We start from the raw sequence: 26,206 nt of genomic DNA on the forward strand, positions 1-26,206 counted from the left end.
TACATTTAATAATATAAAATAGATTTTATACAACAAGATATCAGATTTTACTATTAAGACCGTCCATTACCATGCCCATTAAATAATGACTCTTTCTAGAAGAGAGTGCGTCTTGTTGAAGCAGCTGGATTTGTGCGTCTTTAACGCGCGCGCGCAGCGGTGCGGAGCGTCGCTGTGACTCACTTTTTGAGTGGGAGGAGCCAAAGTAAGATGGCTGCTGGAAAGGGAAGAGTGTTTGAGAAATCATCAAATGGGATGTTTATCTGTCGCTTACAGGATGCACAGCTGTTCGAAAGAAGGAGTGGTTAATTTGTTCGCCTCCCTAGAACCGTGTGGTGTCGCTCATCAGTGGTCTCCGCGTTGTATTTGTGCCACTCAGGCGTTTTTGCTCTGACATTGTGGAATTCATCAGCAGCTGCTAGGCGTTAGCACCCAGCTAGCAGTTAGCTGTCCGGGGAAAGCTGCACCTCCCAACAACTGCTGAGACTTCTGGATTTAAATAAGGTACCTTTCTCCATAAACTACAACAGTTTCACTGGTACGATTATATTTAAGTCTGGGTTAGTGTTAGTCCACCTAGCTTGCTACACCATTTCAGAACTGAAACGCATTGATTGGTTATTTTCTGACTGATATATTACACAGAGAAATCTGACAGATGCTGGATGGTGACTTTAAAATAAGGTTTATTGTAGAAACAAAGCAGTTTAGTGGAAATGCACTCAGGTGTGTGAGCTGTCTGTCAGACGGAGGGAACCTGTCAACAGGCTTTTCTCTAAACTGCGGCTGAAACATGAAACTGGTAGATAATCTGTAATCTCAGTGCATTAAAATAAATCGCTCATCTTGGGTCAAATTAGAGTGCCCTTAGTGTGTAACACAGTCCCAGTTTACTTGTGTTTTTTAATTACACATTATTTTTTGTCAGCTTTGGCCCATAAATAAGAGGAAACTAAATTAATTAGAGTTTTAATCAGTTGTTTATTTTATTTTATTTGTGTTCTCGCCATAATCCAAAAGTAGACGGAAGCGATGATGTTTCCTTTTGAACTGAGTTGTGTTTTTACTAAATTATTTACATTTATTGTCTGTTTGTACAGATGTTTAGATTAAATCAGCTAATTAGTGTGCCACACTTCAGGATCTGTGAATACAGTTTATGATTATTGCCTCTCAAACTATCATAGTCATTGTACAAGAAAAGCAAAGTTCTTGTGTTGGTTTCCTTTTCTTTATTTACTAATTTGGAAAAACTTTAAACAATATATCATTACAAGATCTCAAACATCAGGCTGCAGGAAATAAAGCAATTTGTTCAAGTGTCTGTAATTGCTGTTGGATCAGCCTTTTTAAATGATTAAGCTGTAAATAAATAAGCCTGTTGTGGACGGGGAAGCTGCGGCTCAGTGCTTCTGTCACCTCCAACACACATAAGTTACCTTATTCTTCAGAGTCCAGTGAAAAGGGTTATAAACAGAATTATTAACTTTTCCGTTGTGACTGTTGTCACACATTACCACTCTGAGTGTATCTGAGTGTTCGACCTTTAGTCTGAGGATATTGAATCCCTGATCACTGCTGTCTTTACTAAAGCAGCCTCCCTTTTGTGGAATCTGGGGTTGAACTTTGAACTCTCTTTATGGGAGTTTATGATGCCCTGTGTACACACGGCCTGAAAATTAAACACACTTTGAATTTCTTGCAGCTTTGAGCTCAGACCTCGATGTTGAGACCTAAGTTTTCATGTTCAGCAGTTGTATTTTCATTTAGCGTTGGATGTTTCTGCAATTATAATCTAAGCATTTTATTTTAGTAACTGAAAGATGCATGCATGAGAATGGAGGGGATTTATTTAAAAAAAATACATGACAGGAAGTGGCTTTTCATAATGACTTGTTGGTGTTTGATCAGCTGCTGCATGAATGCATTAATACAAAAAATCGGACTGATTTAGAAAAAGTCCTGTTTTTGATTTAATAAGAACATTCTGTTGTTTCTCCATCTTTTAGTTGTAAGTAATCACACATATGCAGCCGATTTACTTTAATGTTTTCCTCTGCCTCTCAGGTGAAATTTCATCCAGCTGGTCCCATTAATGATCCTTTTTTCAAACATTCCAACTTTAGCAACCTTGAACGTCCTGAAAATCAGTTTAAGCTCAGTAGAGGAGCTGAGCTGATGAGTAGAATTCAAATGCGTACAATATTTATTTTAAAAAAGTAAAAGAGACTAAAAAAGGAAAGATTGACTTGGATTTTCTTGCTTATATATTTTGGAATAAAATAATAAAAAACAACAGCCTGCAGCTTCAAAAGCCTTTTCTGTTAATAAAATGGTAAATAAAGCTAAAAACAATGTAGATTTGGTATTGATCTTCATTTACATGTGTTTTTAAATGTCTTTCTTCTTTATGTTGTCTTATTTTTGAGTGGTTTGTGAGCACCAGAGATTAAGGCTGAAATAAGCCCAATAAGTGGAACATTCTGAACAACAAATGGCCAAACGGATAATAACAAAAACAAGCTACATAATAATATTAATAATAATACATTATTATTTACGAAAATATAAGTTTGAGAACGGACGCATAAAAATGTGTTATAGGTCGATAACAGCTGGTAACGGAAGAGGAAGTTATTTTTGGTCCTAATAAAAAAAAGTGCTAATTCACTCGCTCAGCCTCATCACACCAAATTTGAGCTCAACGAGTCAAACTCTAAAGCTATTTAAAGTTAAAACCTGAAAGGTGAAACTACTTAATTCAAACGAAGACCAATTAAATTAGATTAAACATCTGAAGGCCGACTAGATCAGCTGAGCGTTAGCTCGGAGCTAGGTGAGCCTCTCGGAACGTCGTCTAAATAAAGCGAGGCTGCTTTTAAAGCTGTAAGCTAGAACAGGACTTTTGCTGTCGTTTTCTGCAAAAGGACTGAACGGTTTCTGTGGTAACGGCATACAGAAAGTCTATGGCATGGATGATTTCTGAGTGTTTAGATGTTTTTTGTGATTTAATGAGTTTAGTTAAAGTGGCTTCTCTTTTCAGAAAGACCAGAGAAAATATTCATTTGTTTACATGAAAAATGTTCATTTCCTGCTGTTTCCATGGTTAATTTATGTTTCCTGATTCATAAATGTTAATAAAAGGTGTTTCTGTCACATTTGCGGTTGCTACTGGCTTTGACAGCACAGCGTTGACCCTTTTGTCCTGACAGAACATCCAGATTTTAGTGTCGCTCCTTCACATGAACAAAGCAAAACGTTTTTGTGTAAAAAACGGAGCTTTACATGAAAGAGTGATGGCAGGTGGACGTATTCTCCTGACTGGAAGGTTTACACTCAGATATTGACTCTGTTTGTTTTTCACAGAGCAGCGTGTCCCTCCTGACCGGCCATGGAGTGGTGCCGGCTACAGACTGGATGACAGGGTCCACAGGGAGGACAGGATCACACAGTTCTTAATTCCACGATTCTCCCAGACGTCCACCGTTCTGACAGCCCGTCTAGCCAGCCTTCCCCTGTTTTCATCCACTTTCCCTCCCCCTCTCCACCCCTCTTCTCCCTTCCTTCCTCTCTGTCCCTAATCCTTTCCTTTTGTCCCTTCTTAATATTTCTGTTATTTTTACCCTCTCTTGCCTCTGAACCCAAACTTTATTTCCCCTCTCTGATCTCTGAGTTGATAAAACCTCCCACCGGGGCAACTATGAGCTGGCTAAGCCGGTTGAACCCACGGGGTCCTGGGAGCCGGTCTAACCGGAGCGCCGCTCCCTCCAGTCCCTGCACGGCGGACCCAGAGACATGTCTCATGGTGTTTGAGAACCACTGGAGACAGGTGAGCTCATGAGAGACACTTAGTGAAATTACATGGAAACAGTCGATGTTTGTTAGCTTTGGCGTATTTTTTACGTGGATCAGCTGTGCTTGTTATTCCTGGTTGTTTAGCAACATTTATTTATGCTTTTAAAAGTCTAATCAGCACATTCAGCTTCGTAAAATTGTAAAAATGCAGATTTTATGTCCTTCAGCTTCATTTATGAGCTACCAACCATACCATCCCTCAGAGCTCATACCTGCTGGCTTCAGTCCCATAATTTAATAGCCCTTTATTCTGCTGTCTGGTATTTCTTTGCCAGGATGTACTGGAACGGTGCGCTTGGCTCCTGATTGTGATATTTACGTTTGTAAAAACCACACAATTCTGTGAATTGGTCTAAATGGGTGAAGTTTGTAACTCTCCTGTTGCTCAAAGACGTTTTCTTAACAAAATGATGAAGTAAGAATGAAGAAGTCTTGTTATTGATAAATAGATACCTGAGAACTGAAAACGTACAAGCTTTTGTTGTGAAACTGGAGCCGAAGTGGTTCCCAGCACAGAGGTGGTTATTGATGTGGGCTCCAGGCCAGTTCACACCATGATTACACTTCTGTTTTCCACACACACCACATCTGCACCATCATCACTGGTGTACAGTCACCCTGACACCGAGTTCCTTTGGTAAAGGTGAAGCTCCTGAGTCAGCAGATGTTTTCTCCACCGGCGGGTTTCTCCACAAGGATGATGCAGTCATACATGCTGTTGTCTTCCTTTGAACATCTGGACTTTTTATGATGCTGAGTGTTTTGCATGAATCAAAAGCAGCTTTCTAAAATAAAAATAAAAATCAAGGTCATGTTTTATTAACAGCATGCAAACCCCTCCCTCCTTCAGGTCTCCTGGGTTTTAGAGCAGCGTGACACTTCGTCCTTCAGCGACGACCTGACAGCAGTGAGAAATAACACCGACCAGATGTTGTGTCTGCTGGCAGAGGAGCGCCCCGCTGAGAGCGCAGACAGTGGCTCCTGCGGGGCCCCCATAGGCCCCATACTGGAGCTGGTCATCACTGAGAATATTCTGGAGCGCCTAGTTCAGTGGCACGTCCGCCGTGGCCTGGACCCAGACAGCCAAGGGGCTCTGCTCAAGTTGTTTGAGATGCTCATTGGCCAATCCCAGCAGCCTTTGCTGCAACACACAGCCGTCCTCCACCCCCTGCTGAGGCTGCTGGGAGCTTGTGCCGACCCGGAGCTCGGCTGTCCCCCAGCTTTGGAGAACAGCTTAGTGCTGCTGCTCAACCAGGTACATGAAACTCTGTCGGGCCTTTCTCGGGTTTAGTATTGTTTTTTTTTTAATCTCTCCAGAGAATTCTGTCTGTTTTTCAAAGTTAGTGTGATTGACCCTGAGAGACCTTAAGTTATTTTTCTGCTAACTGGACGTACCGTAAATCCTCTAATACAGGCCCGGGCCTTTATTTTACTCAAGCTCATCAAGCTCCAGGCCTTTATTGGAAGGAGGGTCAGAATTAGAGGCAGGCCTCAATTTCTATTTGAGTAAAATGAACTACCAGTAGAATGAATAAAAACGGGGTGTGTCTATTTGAACCTATAAAATACTAGGTTCATTTATTGACAATGTACAGTTACCATAACGTGGTACGGTTTGCATATAAAACATTAACAACAAGGCTAAATTACAGTAGGGAAATACTGTATTGTAACAAAACAATAGCAAACATTGCTGCATTTTAAACGTTATTAAATACTGGTATTAGAAAAGGCAACAGCCACCTTACCGCTTCAAAGTTGAATCGCTTCGTCTCGTTTGGGTTGTAGTAAAAAATAAAATAACACCCCTCAAATTCAATTCAATCTTTGTCCAGTTTAAAGTAAAAAAATAAAATACCGGTAATTCTATTCAGTTTAATCCTCATCCAGTTTGATGGGTCGATGTTAAAACGTTTCGCAGCTTGCTCCCCAGAGTGTTCTGCAGCATAATCAGCACGTCCTCTTTGAACTTGATATCAAATTTTCGCCTCCTCTTCGTCTCCGCGCCTGCCACGGTTAAAGTTACCCTCACGGTCTGTCACTGGCAAATCAAAAGTGAGACGGATGACCCCCCCCCCCCCCCCCCCCCCCCCCCGTGGTACTTGCCTGTTACCACATTCCACCCAGCCACAATAAAAAAAAACGACCATTATTCACCTCCGCCGACTGACACCGGCCAAAATGTGATACCTGGCCGTTAATGGATTACAGGCCAATATTAGAGGGTTTACGGTAATCGCTTTACTTCAGTGAGTAAAAGTTAATTGATCTGAGATTTTGAACACGATGCTGACAACAGCCCACCTCTGCTCCTTTGCTACACTTCAGCAAACTGTTGGTTTGTGAGGAAGTACTGGTGTTATGTGCTGAAGCCGTCCAATGGAAAAACCCCAAAGTGGCCACAGTGATAATATGGACCATCAGTGCTGTTAAAACTGTAGTAGTCTGCAGCCTGTGCACCTCTGTGAAGTGCTCTTGGTGGAAGTGCATGTGAGGCTTCGAGTGCGTAGTAAATGTGTGCAGATGTTGGCAGGACAGTGAGATCGACACATTCTACTGCATCACTGTTTCTGCTTCTTTGCTTCTCGAAATGATTTTAAAACAAGTAATCGAATTTCGGCCATGACCTGTCCTAAAATACTCACCAGCACGTTATCAGGTAACACTATTTTTCAACAGACATCTTTCCGATAGAGAAACATTTGATTGTAATGATATGTATACCAGGGTATCTGCGGGTCCTTAAAAAGTCTTAAATTTGCTTTTCCAAATTTAAGGCCTTAAAAATTCTTTAAAATGACAAATAATCCTTAAATACAGTTTCCAACGGTCTTAAATTACCAAAGACCCAATAAACAAGATTCTTTTATTTCTATAAAATGTTCGTGAATTTCCAGTTAGTGTTCAGCATTTTTTGTGTATGATGTTGGTGTAAGTGGAACCGTACACATTCAGTTGGTTGTGAAAGGGGGCTATTTTTAGATGAGCACATTAGCTGGTTAAGCTAGTGGGAGCTTGCGCCATGGGCAAGTGCAAGTTTAATGGTAACTGGATGGCTAATCCCAAGTTTGCGACGTGGTTATTACCGGTTCCAGGCAATAGCTGGAAATTATAGCTTAGATTAAATTTAAAAAATAGCTTAAATTTGGTCAAAGTGTCCTTAAAAAGGTCTTAAAAAGTCTTGAATTTGGCTCCCTTAAACCTGCAGATACCCTGATGTACACATAATTAAATATTCAGTATTTTAATATTTACTTCTGAAATGACGTATTTTCCAGTCCTCTGCCTTCTTCTCAAAATTCCCACGCAGAAATGGATTGTTGGTATTACAAGGGTGCAAAAGAGGTGTGGCCAATGTCCACATGTGAGAATCGGGATATGCTGTACACCCGCACCCCTGGACAGGAACGCACAAAAGTGGAAGTGTGGGAGTGCGAGTGTTTGGCCTCGGCCTGAGGAACAGTTTAGTGGTTCAGACGCGTTTCTGTTTTCATTATCAGGCTTTCTGCTTTGTGTGAAGTTTAGTTTCACCTTCAAGATCCTAATCAGTTAAAATGAGCGAGAACTACCAGCTGTGCCACCGTGCAGCTCTCTGATCTTTCATTAGGTTTCTTTGGTCATGTCTCCATCAGGTGTGCGTTTCCATGGCTCGGCAGCCAGTGGTTCTGGAGATGTTGTTCCATGCTGCACCGGCTCAGCAGGGCTCCACCAATTTGCTGATCTTCTCCCTCCTGGTGCCGTTCATCCACCGAGACGGAGCTATTGGACAGCAGGCCCGAGACGCCTTGCTGCTGGTGATGGCGGCTTCAGCCAGCCATGAAGCTGTGGCGCGATACATCGCTGAAAACTCCTACTTCTGCCCGGTGAGTAACGCCTCTCGCAGAAACCTATCTGGAGTTGTACGTCTGGATTTCAGGAACCTTTGACCTCTGGCCCGCTGTTTCCTGTTACAGAGGTTTAAAGCTAATCTAAAAGATGAGTTCTATTAAAACCTGGAGTGAATCTCCCCTCTTCTTTAGTTGTATAACAGTTTTCAAAGTGGGACCCTGGCTTCCTGTCATTGCTCGTGAAAGGAGGAGGATGTGAATGTGTGCTGTCTAGTTCTGATGCGTTAGCGATGGTGCGTGATAATGGAAGGGGAAGGAGATGACTGTGCACTCTGGCAGATCATCTATCCTTATCTACAACTGTCAGATCTCATCGAAGACAACCATAGACATGTTCAGCAAAAGGAGCAAAATGCAAGAAAAGATTAGAGTTTATAATTCTTGTAGTAGGGATGTCCAGATTCAGTATCGATATCGGCCCCAAAACAGCGTATCAGATTATATCGGACGGCATCAAAGTCTCCGATATAAGCACTCCGTTAAGGTTCACATTTTTGCAACCGATGGTTGAGGAAAAGTAGTCATTTCTTTCACACTTACTGTTATTGGCTCTTGTTCTCTGAGTAATATCACTTGATCAAGCCTTTCATACGTTCCACACGACGAAATAGGTAAAAGTATATGATTAATTGTATGATTAATTCCCTCTGGGATTAATAAAGTAACTTTGAATTGAATTGGTGCTGATATCGTATCTGATGGTTGTCAGTATCCGTCACTACTGAAGGCTGCAACATCAGTATTGTATCAGAAGTGAAAAAGTTGAATCAGGACATCCCTACCTGTAGGAGACGTTTCTAGAAAAGCCTCTGAGCAACACTCCGCTTTTGTTACAACAGGCTTGGACGCTTTTAGAAACCCTTGTAGCAGAGACGCTATTAAATAAATAATGGCGCAGATATTTGCTGTTCAGTGAAGGGTTTTATTAAATCAGACTCGTCGTCATGTATAAACAGATCTTTTTATTGTTTCTGATTATCATCAGAGGTTGCCTGCTGTATTGTAATCCCTCCAGCGGCCACTAGATGTAAGTAAAGAGCTAGAAACAGTTCACCACTCAAAGATTTTAAAATCATCTGTGTGTGTGTGTGTGTGTGTGTGTGTGTGTGTGTGTGTGTGTGTGTGTGTGTGTGTGTGTGTGTGTGTGTGTGTGTGTGTGTGTGTGTGTGTGTGTGTGTGTGTGCGCGTGCGTGCGCGCGCGCGTACACTGCAGTGTCTAGACTAGTCACAATTGCTGCATAAAAGTAAAGAGTTGGTTTCTGACTGTGGTCACTGCTTCATATTGTGCTTTTTGAGCTGGTTCAGCTCTTTTCTGCTCATTTAGCTTCCAGCAGCATCAGGGTGACCTACTTCCTGCTGAAAAGGTCCGGTGGAGGTGGCGTTGAGGACCGAATGCTCCTCTCTGTCTGGCTCGTGCTATTTTCTATCTCTGCACTCATCACACTCAGCTGTGTCTGATGGTTTTAGATGGAGTTGCAGCAAAAATCCCTCTAAGAGCCCCTTTGATATCTATATGACAACTTTTCTTTATCTTATTTTGTTGTCAGATTTATTTGTACACCTTGTTATGCGATTCTTTTCTCTCTTTTGTAACACAAATCAATTAGAAACCTACTTAATATCTTAATGTTAACGTGATATGAATCAGAATCAGCTGCTGGCCTGTTTGAGCAGCAGATAATCAGCCTCCCCTCTTTACACCAGGTGTTGGCGACGGGCCTCAGCGCCCTCTACTCGTCTCTGCCCAGGAAGATCGAGGTGCGAGGTGATGACTGGCACGCCTTGCGGCGGGAGGACTGGATGGGCGTGTCGTCGCTTGTCCTCTTCATGAACTCTCTTGAGTTTTGCAATGCGGTGGTGCAGGTCGTACACCCCGTGGTTCGCTCCCAGCTTCTGGATTACCTCCACAACGGCTTCCTCGTCCCTGTCATGGGTCCCGCTCTGCATAAGGTAGGAAAGGGACGGGCCAAGGGTGTAGGGACAGCTGGATTTTAGAAAAGCTCCTCTTGATGTGGATCGTTTAAATTTTGAGACCAGAGTGCAAGAAACAAATCAACTGTCTGAGATTCTCTTGGATTGAGTAATTAAATAATAAATTGACAGTTTTAGTTCTTGTACTATTGATGATTCCTAGAATGAGTAAGAAACTTTATCCTTAGATCTGAGGTAAGATGTTTCATGTTGCTCATTTTAATGTTTGCTTACATATACATTTCTCTCTGTGTGTGTGTGTGTGTGTGTGTGTGTGTGTGTGTTGTAGTCGTCGGTGGATGAGATGATCGCCAGCACCGCCTACCTAGATCTTTTCTTGCGCAGCATAACGGAAACGTCCCTCCTCAGAACCTTCCTGCGCTTCATCCTGCTGCATTGCCATGACAATGACACCATCCTGGACACACTGCTCACGCGCATCAGCAGCAACTCAAGGGTGTGTACATATATTTTTATACATGTGATCGAGGCTTGGGACCTGAATATGAACTCAGCTGTGTGGGAAGTGAGTGGGCTGAAAGCAACAGCTGTAAAACACACATTTTACTGATTTATTGCAATTATGTTGGAGACAAAACTTCTAGTCAGCTGAGTTGAATAAAAACTGATTTGTCTTGTTTTTTATTTGTCACAGTGAAATGTTTCTACATGATGCAGAATTTTTTGAAAAACATAACTTTCAGTTTATGATACTTGATAAAAAGATAAATTAACTGAATTTCATAACTATTTTTGTCCTAAATTAAAACCATAATTTAACTATAGACAGTTAGGATTAAGGAAAACTGCTGACAGCTTTATTTATTTATGTATATATTTCTATACATATGCACACTCACTAACAGTACAGGCCATAAACTCGGACAAACGTGTCATTCTTTGTGTTTTCTTTGTTTCCATGATAAGAGAGAGAGAGAGAGAGAGAGAGAGAGAGAGAGAGAGAGAGAGAGAGAGAGAGAGAGAGAGAGAGAGAGAGAGAGAGAGAGAGAGAGAGAGAGAGAGAGAGAGAGAGAGAGAGAGAGAGAGAGAGAGAGAGAGAGAGAGAGAGAGAGAGAGAGAGAGAGAGAGAGAGAGAGAGAGAGAGAGAGAGAGAGAGAGAGAGAGAGAGAGAGAGAGAGAGAGAGAGAGAGAGAGAGAGAGAGAGAGAGAGAGAGAGAGAGAGAGAGAGAGAGAGAGAGAGAGAGAGAGAGAGAGAGATTACAAGCTGACCAAAATTGATACATCTGGGTAATGAAACTCATAATAATAGAACATAACATTTCTATAACAGTTCCCAACCCAACATTCATTTGGTATGCTAGCTAATGTAGTTAGCCCAGTTCTGTCTTCTCTTCCTGTTCAGCTGCTCAAAGCCAAGAACTCATACAAAACCCTAACATGCACGCAGAGGGGAGAGGGATGGCCAGAGGCCAGTTTGATGCATAGATCAGGATCCAGTCATTAAGAATGGAACGTTCACAAGGAATGGATCGTGTTTTTTTCCAGGGTTGTACGTTTCAGAGGTGAATTAAATGTTTTCTTTTATCGGTTGCATTACAAGCAACATGGCAAAAATGCTCCAAAAATGTCTCACACTGCACCTTTAAGGGAATAAAACATTTTAGAAAGTAGTCTAAACGTTAGCAGTTTTTCCTTCTTGTTTTCTGATCTGTTTTTCTTTCTGTTTCAGCTCTGCATGGTGTCATTAAGTCTCTTCAGGACTCTGCTGTCTCTGAACTGTGAAGATGTCATGCTGCAGCTCATTCTCAGGTACATCTGCACACCTGAACACTTCTACCTGCTCTCATTTGGTTGCTGTGCTAAACCGTGCTAAAGGCTTTATTCTGACCCTACACCGGCGTGTCAAACATTGGTCATTCTGCTTCAACATCAGACATTTGTTCTAAACAGCCCATAAGATCATCATGTTTAAAATGCTTGCCAACACATGTCTGTTTTTGGGTGTGTGGTTATAAATTTGTAACATCTGGATTAGGAGCTAAAAGGCTGTTTTTAAATCTAGGTTTCTGCTGCCCTGTACTCATGTAATGCTGAGTCAGCGTCGCGCTATCAGGGAGACGGACATGTACGGAAAGTCGGCGAACAAGTTCCTGTCGCTGATCCCGGAGTGCTGCCGGCTGAACGCTGCAGCCTCTGCAGAGCGGGACGAGGACAACCCCTTCTGGAGTAAAGGTGAGCTACAAACATCTGAGCTGATTCTTCTTTGTTTCCGCATGTGTAAATTAAACAATTCAGAGTAACAGCTCTCAGCTTTGTTGAATTTATTTTCCCTAATATGATTTTTCAATCCTCTGTTTCTGTTTTACTTGGTTCATTCATCAGTTGAGTTTTTGAAACTTTTATTGTCATTAAAACCATTGAGAAGTCTGTAAACATCAGTAGTATCTACAACGTTTAGATTAGATTTCCCAACTGTCGTTCCACAGTTCTGAATAATCCCAGCACCGAGGCTCCAGCTCCGCCCAGACACAGCACGCCGTCTCGGTTGTCGTTCTTCATGCGCCAGCAGAGTGGTGGTGGGGGCTCAGGGGGAGGGGGCACCTCTACCTCCACCAACGTGGATCTGCTGCAGTCAGGTCCATCCGGCTCCCACCCTCTGTCTCCCGACAGCCCGAAGCATCAGACCCACACGGAAGCTTTCGACTGGGATGCGGGTTACCTGGAGTACCTCAAGGACGCTCGTCGGGATATTGAGCTGTGTTCCTGGGCTTGCCGAGATTGGTCAGCTCCTTATGATGGTGAAAACCCCTCCCCCAACACTTCCCCTCCTCCCCCAGCTCCCCCTTCATCCAACCCCTCCGTGACTTTGTTCCCTGAGCACTTTTCTTTTCAGCGTGAAGGAAACAGCAACACTCCTCCGAACCAGCAGAGGGCAGCCATCGTTGCAGCAGCTCGGTCTGAATGGAGCGGTTCGGATCGGGACAGCGGGGAGTGGGACGTCACAATCGGCAAAAATAACTGCATCAGCCTCACGCCACGCTCAAAAAAACGCACTTTGCAACGGGAGGAACTCCTTCCTAAACCTGTTCCTCCTCTCATCCCCTCCACCTCCTCAACTACTGCTTTGTCAGCGTCACACTCCACCTCTTCCCCAGGTCCGCACATATCCTCCTCTGCTATCACTGTGAGCTACCATGCAATATACAACGGCACCCTGGGGCAGGGGGACACATGCTCCTTCAGTCGAGACCGAGGAATGGAGGTAAAGAAAGTTAAGAGGGACTTGGGAGAGCAGCAGTACCTGGATGAAAATGCCAATCAAAATGGGTCTCTCGTCTCCTGCCCCTCCCAAAGCTGCACCCCCCTCTCACAATCCATTTTAAGCAACAATGACCTCAGTGAAGCTAAATCTCTTCACCTGAATCAGTTTTCCCATCAGAGCTCCATCAAGCCAGCACACGATACCAAACAGCTGACCAGCGAAAACTCAGGCTCTCACAGCACCTCCTCAGATCTTCCAGAGTCCATCCAAACGCTACAGTCTGTTGAGAGTCTAATTGAAGAGCTGCTGGAACAGACTCCAGAGGACCCACAGCTGCCTGGAGATGCTAACGGTCAGGGCATCAGCATTGAAGCCTTCACGCTGGAGCTGAGGAAGCTGGAGGACAGTGTGAAGGAGCGTAACCGAGCCTCCTGCCAGCAGGAAGAAGCAGCAGCATCTCTGTCCTCTGAGCAGCAGGAGGAGGAGGAGGAGCAGCGTTCATCGGCCCTGGATCAGAAGCTGACAGATGTTAGAGGGGACGGGTCTGTGATGGGAGTGTGTAGTCCTGCCAGACCCCTGAACCAGCCTGCCTCTCAGCCATACACAGGTAAGTCACATTATTTATCCCTTTCCAGTGGGACACGCTTCTGGTTTAATGTCACTATTATTCATATTGTTATTATTACTGTGCAAAGTGAAGCCATGGATGCCATTTTTAATTTCATTTGTAATCCTGTAGCACATCCTTTAACACTGAAGTTTCTGCTGACATCTTTGCCATTTTTCCTTTGGGATGTATAACACACTTTAGTAATCCAGTTGTGTATGAAGTCCCTTTTCATAAAGTAGAACATGGCAGAAGTAAAATTTAACAGTCAGCAGGAGGCACTTAGAAATGCTGCTCACAATGGTGCTAATTTAGCACTTTATGTCAACGGCTTGTCTCACCAAATGGACTGAAGTACGAAACCCGAGCAGTCGGCACCAACTCTCAGAGAACCCAATAAACGTCAGAGCCGTTCTTTCACTTTTATGCTTCCTAAATAAAAGCAAGATACTCGGCTTCATCATGAATAAAAAATGAAAACAGCGGTGGAATAACATGATCAGTCACTGTTTTCAACTGAATTTATAAACATTGTTTAAAACTCAGTTTATAAATTATGTCACTTATTGTGTCACCAGCTGGTGTTTATTAATCCTAGAGAGACCGACTTACCTGTTGAAAGTAAATCACAGGACAGGTCCAGAAAGTTTGGAAGCCTGCATTCAAAGTTGACAGAAACGGGGATCCTTGTGGCAATCCTCCCGCAATGACTCTGCGTATTTGTGCAATAATCTGATTTTTATTTTGCTTCCACTGAAAGCAAAATGGTTGTTATGCTTCCAGGTGAGCGACTTGCAAGTGCATCAGAAGCTACTGGTAGCTTGCGTGCAACGTGTTGGAGACCCCTGGTTTAGATAAACTGTTAACCTGCTCTGAGATCCTCTACAGAAACACACGCCAAAAACTACAGGAAGTCAAAACATTTACTGGATGAACCTCTATGGTGGAAAAACCATAACCATTGTTCTAAAACATTGATAAGTTGCATAAAAAGGTGGTATTTGCCTAAAGAAATCAGATTTGTCCAAAATGATCAGAGCTGTAGCTGAAGCCTTTGGTCACCACAGCCTCCAGTGTAAAGGGACCTTTTGATAAACTTGCAAACAAATCGAGCTCTGCAAACTTCGGGGAGGTTCCCAGTATGAGTTGTACATTTTCAGTCAGCAATCTGTTTTTCTTTTCCCTTGAAGGACCTTTCATGGTGGTTCTGTTTGCTAAGCTGGAGAACATGCTCCAGAACTCTCTTTACGTCAACATCCTCCTCACTGGCATCGTAGCCCAGCTGGCCTGCTATCCGCAGCCCCTCCTACGCTCCTTCCTGCTCAACACCAACATGGTCTTCCAGCCCAGCGTCAAGTCACTGATCCAGGTACATTCAGCTGACCTGCAGCACACTTCTTAATGAGGATCAAAGTGTTTGTGTTTGTTCTTGACCCTTTTTAGTTTGGTTATTTGCTTTCAACCCACCTTGCATCAGTTCCTAAGTTATCAGGCCAACAAGGATATTTGGTTTGAGGTTCTTCCAACTTTCCTATTTGGATCAGACTTAAGGACAGTTTGTAAAAATGGCACTTAAGTTGGCTGGGTAGAGCAGTGAACAAACGTCCACACGTTAAACTCTTTGTTCTATGTACTTGGAAAAGAAAATACTCCAATAAACACTTCAGTCTCTGAGGATGGTTTAATATTCAGATGATCAGTCTGAACTGAAAATCCTTCTGCCCTGATACTTTCAGGTTTTAGGTTCTGTAAAGAACCGCATCGAGGCTTTTGCAGCCTCTCACGAGGACTTTCCCTCCATGCTGAGGAAAGCGCAGCAGTACTTGGTGGCTCGAGGCAAACTCGACTGGGCTGACTCCCCTGCAGCTGTTCCCCCCCTGAGGCGCTCTGATTCTCTCAGTAAGTACAGAGATCCAACTGGGGAAGTTAAGCCTGATTTATACTTTTCCAGCTGCTCCACAAGGGAGAGAAGCACATGCAGTGACTGAGATGTTTTGCTCTCGGACTTCTCCGTTACCTAAGAAAGCAAAGCAATTCCCTGCCAAGACAACAGGTGGCATAGTGCTTTTCTGTAGTATCGTGCCACCATTACACTCATGTGTCCAGTCCATAATAATTTGATTGGATTAAATTAAATGCAGTTTATTTATATAGCGCCAAATCACGAGTCGTCTCAAGGCACTTCACAAAGTAAACATTCCAATACAGGTCAGTTCATTAAGCCAATCAGTAAAAAGTTTCCTGTATAAGGAACCCAGCAGATTGCATCAAGTCACTGACTAGTGTCAATGTCTTTACAGCAATCCTCATACTAAGCAAGTATATAGCGACAGTGGAGAGGAAAACTTCCTTTTAACAGGAAGAAACCTCCAGAGGATCCTGGCTCAGTATAAGCAGCCATCCTCCACGACTCACTGGGGATCGAGAAGACAGAGCACACACACACACACTCACTGTGTGCGGGTGATTGTATGTCCACTTTGGAAGTTGGGTGCGGGAGGGGAACCGTAATTGTCAATTGTTTTATACTTGGGGAGGGGGGGCTGGGATGGGAATATGGGATCTATGGGGCCATTTGGAGCTTGATTATTAAGAGCTTTATATGTGACAAGGAGGATCTTAAAATCTATTTTGAATTTAACAGGCAGCCAATGTAGGGAAGCTAAGATGGGAGAGATATGATCTCTGTTTCTATTTCTCACCAGAACTCTAGCTGCAGTGTTTTAGACTAGCTGAAGACTTTTAACTACATTCTGTGGACTTCCTGATAATGAATTACAGTAATCCAGTCTTGATGTAATAAATGCATTAACTAGTTTTTCAGCTTCACTCCTGGAAAGGATGCTTCTTCTAATCTTAGCAATATTCTGCAGGTGGAAGAAGGACATTCTACAAACCTGTTTAACCTGGGATTTGAATGACATGTCCTGGTCAAAGATAACACCAAGGTTCCGTACTTTGTCCTCAGAGACAAAATTAATGCCGGTCAGGTCAGGTGAATGACTAAGCAATTTCCTTTTCTGAATTTCAGGTCCAAAGATGAGAACTTTGGTCTTGATTTAAAAGCAGAAAGTTTAGAGTCGTCCAGTTTTTTATGTCTTCAAGACAAGCCTGTAATCTAACTAACCGATTAGGTTAATCGGGTTAATGTATAAATATAACTGAGTATCGTCAGCATAACAGTGGAAGTTTATCCCATGTTGTCTAATGATTTTACCAATTGGAAGCATATATATATATATATATATATATATATATATATATATATATATATATATATATATATATATATATAAAGAATTGGTCCAAGCACTGAACCCTGTGGTGCTCCACAAGTAACCCTGGAGTATGAAGATGATTTTTCATGTACATTAACAAAATTAGATCTGTCAGACAGATAGGATTTGAACCAGCCTAGCACTGTTTCTTTGATCCCTACAACATGTTCAAGCCTTTCTTAAAGAACATTGTGATCAACTGTGTCAAAAGCAGCACTGAGATCTAACAAGACTAGAACAGACACAAGATTCTTATCTGAGGCCATGAGCCACTTTGGATTAAAATGGAAGGTTAGATATTGTTCTATAATTCATTAGGTCATCTGGATCCAGAGAAGGTTTCTTAAGCAGAGGTTTGATTACGCGGTGGTACATATCCATTTACTAAGGATAGATTGTTTATACCTAGAATGGGGGCAGTAACCAATGGAAATGCATCTTTCTTTGGTTGGGATTGAGTCTAAAATACAAGTTGAAGTTTTAGATGAAGCTAAAATTTTTGATAACTCTCAAAGCTCAACTGAATCAAAATAGTTCCATCACAGATAGACACAAGAAGCGTTATGGCCCACTGACCTTTTGCTGGTCTCTGTTCACTTTGCTGCGCCATGTTCTGCCAGGCTCAGCGCTTTGATGTGAGGCTTACCCCGGGTTTCCACAGGAGCCGTCAGCAGCACGTTACTGCAGCAGCACGTCTTGCTCGCGTAAACTGCTGCTTGGCCCTTCCCACGAGACGCGAAGCAGCAGGAGCACGACAGAGCACGAAGTCACACTTCGTCAGTAAACACAACAACAAGCAGGAGAAAACTACAACATGGTTTGTTTTTTATGTTCTGTCCGTTTTATAATCGCCAATATGGACCTGAAAAACAAAGGAGACCGCTAGCTATGTGATAACTTCTCACGGGGCCGCACAGTTAGTAACCTTTTTTAAAAGTAAAGCAACCGGAAGGCAGTACGTTCTTTATTCTGAAAATCTCGAGAGCTTCTCTCCATTTCCGCGTCCGATTTCCTGTCTTTCCTTCCCCAAAAATGTCGAACTTGACCCGTTTCAGAGGCGTCGCACGTAGAAAATAGAACCGGCGCGTAAGGGCCGCGACATGCTGCTCCTGAGACACGGCCGACTCGTGCTGCAGTAACGTGCTGCTGACGGCTCCTGTGGAAAGCCGGGGTTATTGTGTTCAAAAATTAAATGACTTAGAGTAAACTGCTCTCATGCTTCCCTGTTGTCCACTAGATGGGACTGTCACATGTATTACGTTGATTCACATATTTACGTGACTCAAGGTGGTACAGCTTCTTAAAGGGACACGAACGTTGCCAACCTACACACATCTTTTCATTTTTTTATTATCAAATTTATTGACGTGGGAAAAATTCTCGATAATTGTCAGAAATTTTGAAAATGATACATTTTTGATTTATTGCCCAGCCCTACACTACAGTGTATCATTCATCAATTCACACACACTGATGGTGATGAGCTACAATGTAGCCACAGCTGCCTTGGGGCGCACTGATAGAGGTGATATAGATCTGTGTTTGTCCAGATGTCCCGTAAAAACACTATTAGCTCTGATTGTTGCTCTTTACCATAAACTTCTGTCTGCTGGAGACAAAAATACACCTGGCATGTCTACGTAAACTCCACCAATGAAATAGTACAATCTAATTTGGCCCTGCATTTAAAATTTGAGTTTATATCTGATAATAAAGTAGAAAAATGAAAAACAAAACAATTTTTTTTGTCAGATTCAAAAACAAATAACAAGAAAACTTAAGTTTTTCCTCTTATGGTTTTTGCTTTTCAATTGAAATTGGAAAGAATGAACGACACATAAATTCTTCTGTTCATTTGTTTGTATTCATTTGTAACTCCACATCTTTGGTCTGTTTGCTCCATCCTTCTACCTTCCAGTAAAAAGCCGTAAGCCATCCCTTGGAGACTTGATCCTTCGCCACACCAACAGTCCCACTCGGGCTCGACACGCAGCTCAGCTAGCATTCGCACACGTCCGGGATGGCGGCCAATCACTGCACAGCGCTCTGTTCCGAGGTGGCAGCGCCGGCACTTCCAGCCTGGAGAAACAAGCGGAGGCGCTGCGTGTGAAGAACGCTGTCTACTCTGCCGTTATCTTCTGCGAGTTCCTCAAAGAGTTGGCTGCCCTGGCTCAAGAGCACGCTGTCACTTTGCCCTTCCCTCAGAACCAAGAGGCTGAAGAGTAGACGGTAAACACAGACCCCTCAAACGTTTAAGTCTTTCTTAACCAGACTGGAGCACTGAGACTTTAATCTTTTAAAAAAACCAAAATTAATATAAGACAAATAAAGGGACTGGAAGATTTTTCCTCATCTGTAAAAGTGAAGATATTGTGCATATCATGTATTATATTTACATTCTGTACACAGAGAGTCTCAGTAGACACTTTGTGGAGCTTGTACACACACGCGCGCGCACACACACACACACACACACACACACACGCGCACACACACACACACACACACACACACACACACACACACACACACACACACACACACACACTACTACGTCATGGTATAATGTGACAGTAAAGCCACAGATAACAGAAGTAGGTGCACATACTGGTGCTAGCTGATACTTTTTATCTTTTATTTTGAAAGGGTGCACAGACAAGAAATTTGCTTCCTCAACTGAAATAAACATAAACGCCAAATCCAGTTTTGCAGGATAAAACATTTTGTTATTCATCTTCCACTTAGGACCGGCCATTGCAGAAAGATGAAAAAAGCTGATGGATTTTAGATGAAAACTGGAACAAGAGGAGTGTTTTAAATGTACTAGGAAAAGTTGGAAGATGTCATTTTTGTGATGTTGGCTTTTTGATTTTGCACCATTTAATTACATATCAGCAGCATTAGGGCGTAGGACTGTAGTGTTCTGAATATTATGTTCATGAATCACTCCTTTTTAAAGAGTGATGACAGTTCTTTGGTCTATTAGGGAGCCGGTGACCTGTTGCCATAAAAAAGCCTGAGATTTAAAAAGGCAGCACTGTAAAAAATATTCTTTTTGTGTGCCAATTAGTCTTTTTAAAAGTATTCTTTTTTTTAAGAAGAAACGTGCGTATTTTACTTTGAAGGTGCAATAAATAAGAATTTTACAGTGAAAAAATCACAAAACAGCCTATTGTCTGAATCACGTTGGAAGGAAGGTTACATTGACATAGGTTTTCTTCTCAGCCGGCTGGGGGGAGGGGGTGAGTGGCAGTTTATCTCCTTTTAAAAAGGCCGAAGAGGGACATAGTCTTTGTTTACAATCTGTCATACTTCCTGGTTCTCAGAGCCAATCATATGAGCTTATAAAATTGCCAAGTCTTCTACACAAACACTGTGCCGGCATTTGTTATTTGACACCGCCTGGAAAAGCGCAGTAAAAAGAGCGACCCAGAAGTTATCTCTTGTACCCCTAAGAAGCTACAGCATCTTTATGTTTTACTCTAATATCAGGGAAAGAGAGCGAGAGGCTGATATTGAGCTAAGATTGAGCTAAAATTAAGCTAACATTGAGCTAACAATGCTAACCGTGAATAATAAACAAATAGTCATCTCTAAAAATATCTCAAATACTTTTTTTATTTACCAACAACTCATTATTACAGTGAAATGTATTTATCTACTTATCAAATTACTGTTTATGACTCGTTTGCACTCGTCATCTAGAATCTTCTGGCGCTGAGTCATAGCTGGCAATGGTTGTTCAGAGGGGACTTGGGGTTTGTTTTGATACATAAACTGTAGTACCCAAATTTGACCACAGGATGTCATTCTTACATCATGCACCTTCAAATATGTTGAAAACAAATCCCCGGAGGCATTTTGCTTTTTTATTTTTAGATTTTGAATTTTTTTTGGGACTAAAGTTGAATGTTTTTAAAAGCCATCTTCATTTTTTTTTTATTGTTTTGAGGACAAGCCAGAACGATCAAGTTTCATTTTGAACATTAACATGCTGCTATAAGTTTTATTTTGTAACACTTAACATGATTTTAGCTATTGTTGGTTTTATTTTAGGTACGGATGTGAGGACGTTGAAATGCAGTTGTGATCGGCATTTAAGTTATTACCCTGAGATTGAAGTTGATGCTTGTCAGTGTTAAAAGCTTCTGCCAGGACAAAATGTTCTTTTTGTTTAGAAAAATAAGTTATTTCTCAAATACTTTGTACTATTTTCAACTAATTCATCAGGAGTCTGAGAGAATTTTAACAAAACCAAGAGCCCTTAGTGTCTTGTTTTGTGTTGGCTTTTATCTAAAACTAATTTGTTTGCACGGTCTCTTTTTTCCTCCCTCTCATCTCTGCAGCAGAGAAACTGCCCGACATTCATTAGTCTTTTCTCTGAACCCTGCGGTGTTTCTTGACATTTTGACCTTTACCTGAAAGAGGTTTTTGCAGCTTGTCAAAGCCATCATGTTTGTATTTCTGGTATTTCATTACATAACTTTTCTATTGAATTTCTAGGCTCATTTCAAAAGCAACTATAGTTTTTTAAACTGTGATATGTAAAAGGTTTTGTGCATGCCAGTTTAGGTCATGTATGAAATAAATCATGTTGTAAACAACAATGTAGGTTTTAGTAAAGCAGAAATAGAAGAAACAGACGCTCCACGCTTAGATATTTGCAGATTCACAACTGAGGTTTACCCACTGCCATCCGCCCATCCTCTATTCTCCTACTGCCCAGCTTCCACAGAGTTTCTGCTCAATTTACTTGATTTTATTTATGTTTTTTGTTGCTTAAAAGCAAAGTGTGACATTCTGATCAGGTTTTCTTTTGAACACCAAAGACCTGAAACCACCGTTCATCCACATAAAGAAAAAAAATGTCACATAATCAACACACTGTAATAAAAATCAGCTATCACTTAGGAGTTTTTTTGAAGTGCCAATTTTGGAGTTGAGGCTCTAAAACTAAACCATTTTGTATCCACTTCAGCCCATTGTTTCTTATAATTTACTTCTACTAACATAAAGAATGGTGACGCTTATAAAAAGACGTTTCATGAGGGAATTTATTGTAAAGAATGTTCTCACCGAGCTGCGACTGTTGGCAATTGCATTTACAAGAGATTTTCCAAAACGTTTATGGGACAGGACAGTTTTTGAGTTCCATGCATTTTTAACATGTTAAAAAAACACTAAGAAAATAAATAAAGGTTTGTTTGAGAACATTTTTTTCTCTGGTTTGTTTCATTGAGTCAAAAAGTGCGAGAAATGTGCGACGGCTTTGGAAATGCTTATTTCCACCTACTTACAAATACATTGATATTTACTGAAGACAGCTTTGTTTCCAACAGTCACAGCTCCGTGTGATTTCTGCTTTGACCCACTTCTACTAAACATTGTTAAGCGTCTGATCAGAGCGTTAAGTCTTATTAAATCATTTAATGTTGTTTTGGTTTATAAACACTCCCAATCACATAACTACCGTGGTTAATTATAAAAGTTACATTGGGATTTTATTTAGGTAAAATTAGGTATTTCTCTTTTTGACCATAATGTTTAAATTTGCCATGTTAATTAAAGAAATACATTTTTCTAACCTTGACTGACAGAAAACAGTTGATTAAAGCTAACTTTAATGTCACTTTGTTTAACACTACAGCAGATGTGATGTTATGTCTTTAAAAAAATGGCAGTTTATTTGATCATCATAGCTAAACTTCACCCTTCATGCATCCAAAAGCATCTTGTTCCTCACCTGGCAGGTAAACATGGTTAAAGCTGCTTTTGCAAATTTGAAAACAAGCTAGCTTTTTAACACACACATGGTGACAGAACACTCACCTCTCCCCAGGGTGTCTCCCCTGAATCTGCGTCCCTCAGAATCGGAAACCAGCAAACCCGCATTGCCAGAGGAAACGAGATAGTCTTAAACACCAGTCACTGTTTCTAGGTCCAAACTTTGTTTAGTGTCCGTGACTTCAGATGGTGTTTTCTTTTTGGGACTCTGGTGGTGTGTCCTAAAATTGAAGTGGTAGCAGCCGGCTGTTTCTCCTTCTCTGATATTGTTGAGCGGAGAATTACTCACACCAGTGGTAAGGACATGAGTGCGTATTTAGTGACCCAGGGAAGTTTGGAAGTTTGGCCAGATGGTTGATTAGTTTTTTCTGGTCAGAAAACATGTTATTGGTGGAGGTTCTTGAACAAATGCAAGAGAGCCACTTTCTTAATTAATTTCATCTTCTTTTTTTAACTCCAAAATAAATTCATAGCTATACTATGTCAGAATGTTGTTAAGGGCCATAAAAATATGTTAAGCTAATTTGTTTTCCAAATTTGCTTTAGCAGCTTAACGATTTCTGTAAAAATCTCACGTCTTCCTTTTAGAGTGAGTTCATGTGCCATGTTGGATGTTCCATGTGTTGACTTGTGATGCTCATTTTGGGATGTTTCCATATAATTTTTTCACCTCACATTTCTCCTGTGTAATCTATGCAACAGCACACTCTGGTGTTCCTGCATTGAAGCTGAATGATGATTGACTTTATCATGGAAATTCTGTAACAGTAGAAAGGGATCAGTGGGTTGCAATGCAGAACTGTGTGTGGGGGATAATCAATGAGAAAAGAATGAATCATTTTTTCAAATGATGTAAAAATGAATGTTGTAAATATTTTTCTATATTTTGAAATCATCACATGAAAATAAACAAAAATACAAAACGGGAAAGCTGTCAGAAGAACACTGCAAAGGGAATGTTTTTATTAATTTATAAATTATTTGCTTAGCAGTATTATCTTGGTGTTTGTGTCATTATTTTTGCTGCTTTTGAAATAAATGAATGATCCTTACATTCAAACAGAAATACTTCCTATGTGAACGAATAACTGAATAATTTACAGGTTTTTGTAGATCTGATGCGAAACAGGGAGGGGCTCTGTACAAGTTGCAGAAACTGGCCAATCACAGCAAAGCATGTTTTTTATAGTAAAATATAGACTTTTTCTCCTTGTCTTAAGGTTTTATTTGACTTTAAATATGAAGATTTGAACTATTTACAATGGGATGCGAACGTTTGGCAGCTTTGTTAATCATGAATTTCTTGTATAAATCATTGGTTGTTACGATAAAACATTTCTGTTCAATTTATCATTTAGGAGACACAGTGATTTACAGAAAGTGTGCAATAATTGTTTAGACAAAATAACCCTTCAGAAATTTATATGTTGAAGGTATTTAGGGCACACATGCAAATCATACAAGTCATTAAAACTAGTGATGCACCGATATGAAATTTTTTGGGCCGATACTGATATTAAGGTCACTGTTATGGCCGATAACCGATAGTTGCTGATACTGATATACTGACATTATTGCTTCTAAAATCAGCAGATTTTGTATGGAATGAAAACTACTAAAGCTAAATTTGCATTATGTACACACACCACACACATTTACAGTTCTGAGATGATTACAATCACTGTCACATGACTAAACAAATACACATCACCCCCCTCACCCTCAGAAACAGATAAACATCAGTTGTTAACATCGGCCCAGTTTTATTTATCGTACCGATACCGATATGTAAAAAAATGACTAACATCTGCTGATACCGATATCGATGCCGATATATTGTCCATCCCTAATTAAAACCTAAAAATTAATTAGCTTTAAGTCCTCATTTAGTTAATTTACAACTTAAAAAAAATACAGCAAATACTATTAAAAGTAGATACCCATAAACAATATTTGAGAGAAAAGTCAGTTCAATGTACATGAGTAGATGTTAAACCTTTTGTGTTTTCATATAAATAATTCTGAAAAAGTTTAATTTTTCAGTAGTTTAATCTGAGACCGAGATCAGAAACACTGGCTCAGAAATCGACTCTAAACATTATGTTTGGAGGAGATTTTTAAAGTTCATCTCCACCATGAAAGATACATGTGATTAAAAAAGGAGTCAAATGTCAAGTGTGACTGCACAAGTTCAAAGTTTTCACACAGGAAACAGCCCGGTGTCCTAGCAACAGGCAACAGGAAGGGAAACATCATTGTGAGGGAGGTGCCGGGGGTAAAAGTGAAGGAGAGGAGAGCTAGGTGTCATTCGTGCTGCTGTCGGACCGCAGGTAAGACAAAAATGGAGGGTTATATTGGATTTTAATTAATTAGAAAATATTTCCCTGACCAGAGCATACAACAAACAGAATAAATTGTTTTTTATTGTTTTGTATGAAAAAGTTCAAATGATCATTAATTTACAATGCTGCTTAAATACACTGAGATGTGATTAAATCTGAAGATTATTTTACATTTAACAGTTTTCTTTTTTTGTGATTGTTTTTGTTGTTTGACTTCTCCAAATGTAGGTCAATAGATGAGCATTTCAATTCAATTCACTAATACTTTATTAATCCCAGAGGGAAATTAGAGTTTCAGTACAACTGGACCTCCATCATGTATAATGTAGTTGTGTAATTTGAGCAGAGACTGTAAACACACAGCTAGGACTGACCCAGTGCCTCACTTCCACCGGTTACTCTAGAGCACAAAAACAGCTCGTTTATGCTGGTGATAGAAAACCCTTCAGTAGAAATGGAAACAGTACATCAAAGTGGAGTTTTGGTACTCTAATTTAAATTAGCCCTGTTAAGAGTTTTCTGAACTCTAAAGAGGGAAAATCGCTACTTTCAAAGTATTTAATTATTAATGTGGTGGGTACCTTATACCATCAGCCAACTGATGCACAAATACCCCTATATTCACTTTGAAGAAATACTGAGCTAGTCCAAAGGCAACGACCACTGCAAAAGCCTTGCAGCTGTAAGTAATAACAAATAAACCAAAATTAACATAAATCTCAAACCTCTCAAAATTAACCTGAGGTCTGAGACAGCCTCAGAACAATTAATATTTTATTGTCTACTCAAATAGTTGCATCAGAAATGAGACATGATGGTAACATGTTCCCACTTGTTTTTAAATCATTGAAGCTAATTGAGTTTCCTACACAACAAGACATAAAAAGGGACATAATGTTCAAAAATATTTTTGTCAGTAATGTTAGCGGCTGACTGTTATGGGTATTTATTTAAGGCTGATGCATAGATTTTAAAAGAATTTTGTTGCCGATGGTGATAACTAAAGCCGACTATTAAGGCCAATATGTTTTAGCAGCACATTGATTGTGAAAGACAACTGGACACTCACTGTGTGCAATATAAATTAAGTCAATAAATCTCTTAATATTTGTTGAACATCAAATATAAAACAAACTCAAAACATTTTAAAAACCGTTGGGGTCTTTCGGGACCTTTCCTCAGTTTAGTAGTGGCAGCAGTTGTCCACACAGGTGCCTGATTTTTTTTTTCATCGGCTTATAAAAATAATCTCACGCTTA

At 40.8% G+C, this 26,206-nt stretch overlaps 1 protein-coding gene across 1 annotated transcript; it reads left to right on the forward strand.

The window, feature by feature from the left end:
- Positions 1-179: 179 nt before the first annotated feature.
- Positions 180-23,665, forward strand: fhip1b (FHF complex subunit HOOK interacting protein 1B). The gene is made up of 12 exons (XM_070544060.1): positions 180-504; positions 3,367-3,829; positions 4,706-5,110; positions 7,488-7,718; positions 9,447-9,692; positions 10,003-10,170; positions 11,404-11,483; positions 11,737-11,906; positions 12,161-13,543; positions 14,734-14,912; positions 15,280-15,442; positions 18,740-23,665. Exons 2-12 carry the CDS (start codon positions 3,701-3,703, stop codon positions 19,045-19,047), a joined length of 3,462 nt encoding a protein of 1,153 aa, XP_070400161.1. The 5' UTR covers positions 180-504; positions 3,367-3,700; the 3' UTR covers positions 19,048-23,665.
- Positions 23,666-26,206: the final 2,541 nt, after the last annotated feature.

The sequence above is a fragment of the Nothobranchius furzeri genome, chromosome 14, assembly GCF_043380555.1.
Source record: "Nothobranchius furzeri strain GRZ-AD chromosome 14, NfurGRZ-RIMD1, whole genome shotgun sequence".
Lineage (NCBI taxonomy): Eukaryota > Metazoa > Chordata > Actinopteri > Cyprinodontiformes > Nothobranchiidae > Nothobranchius > Nothobranchius furzeri.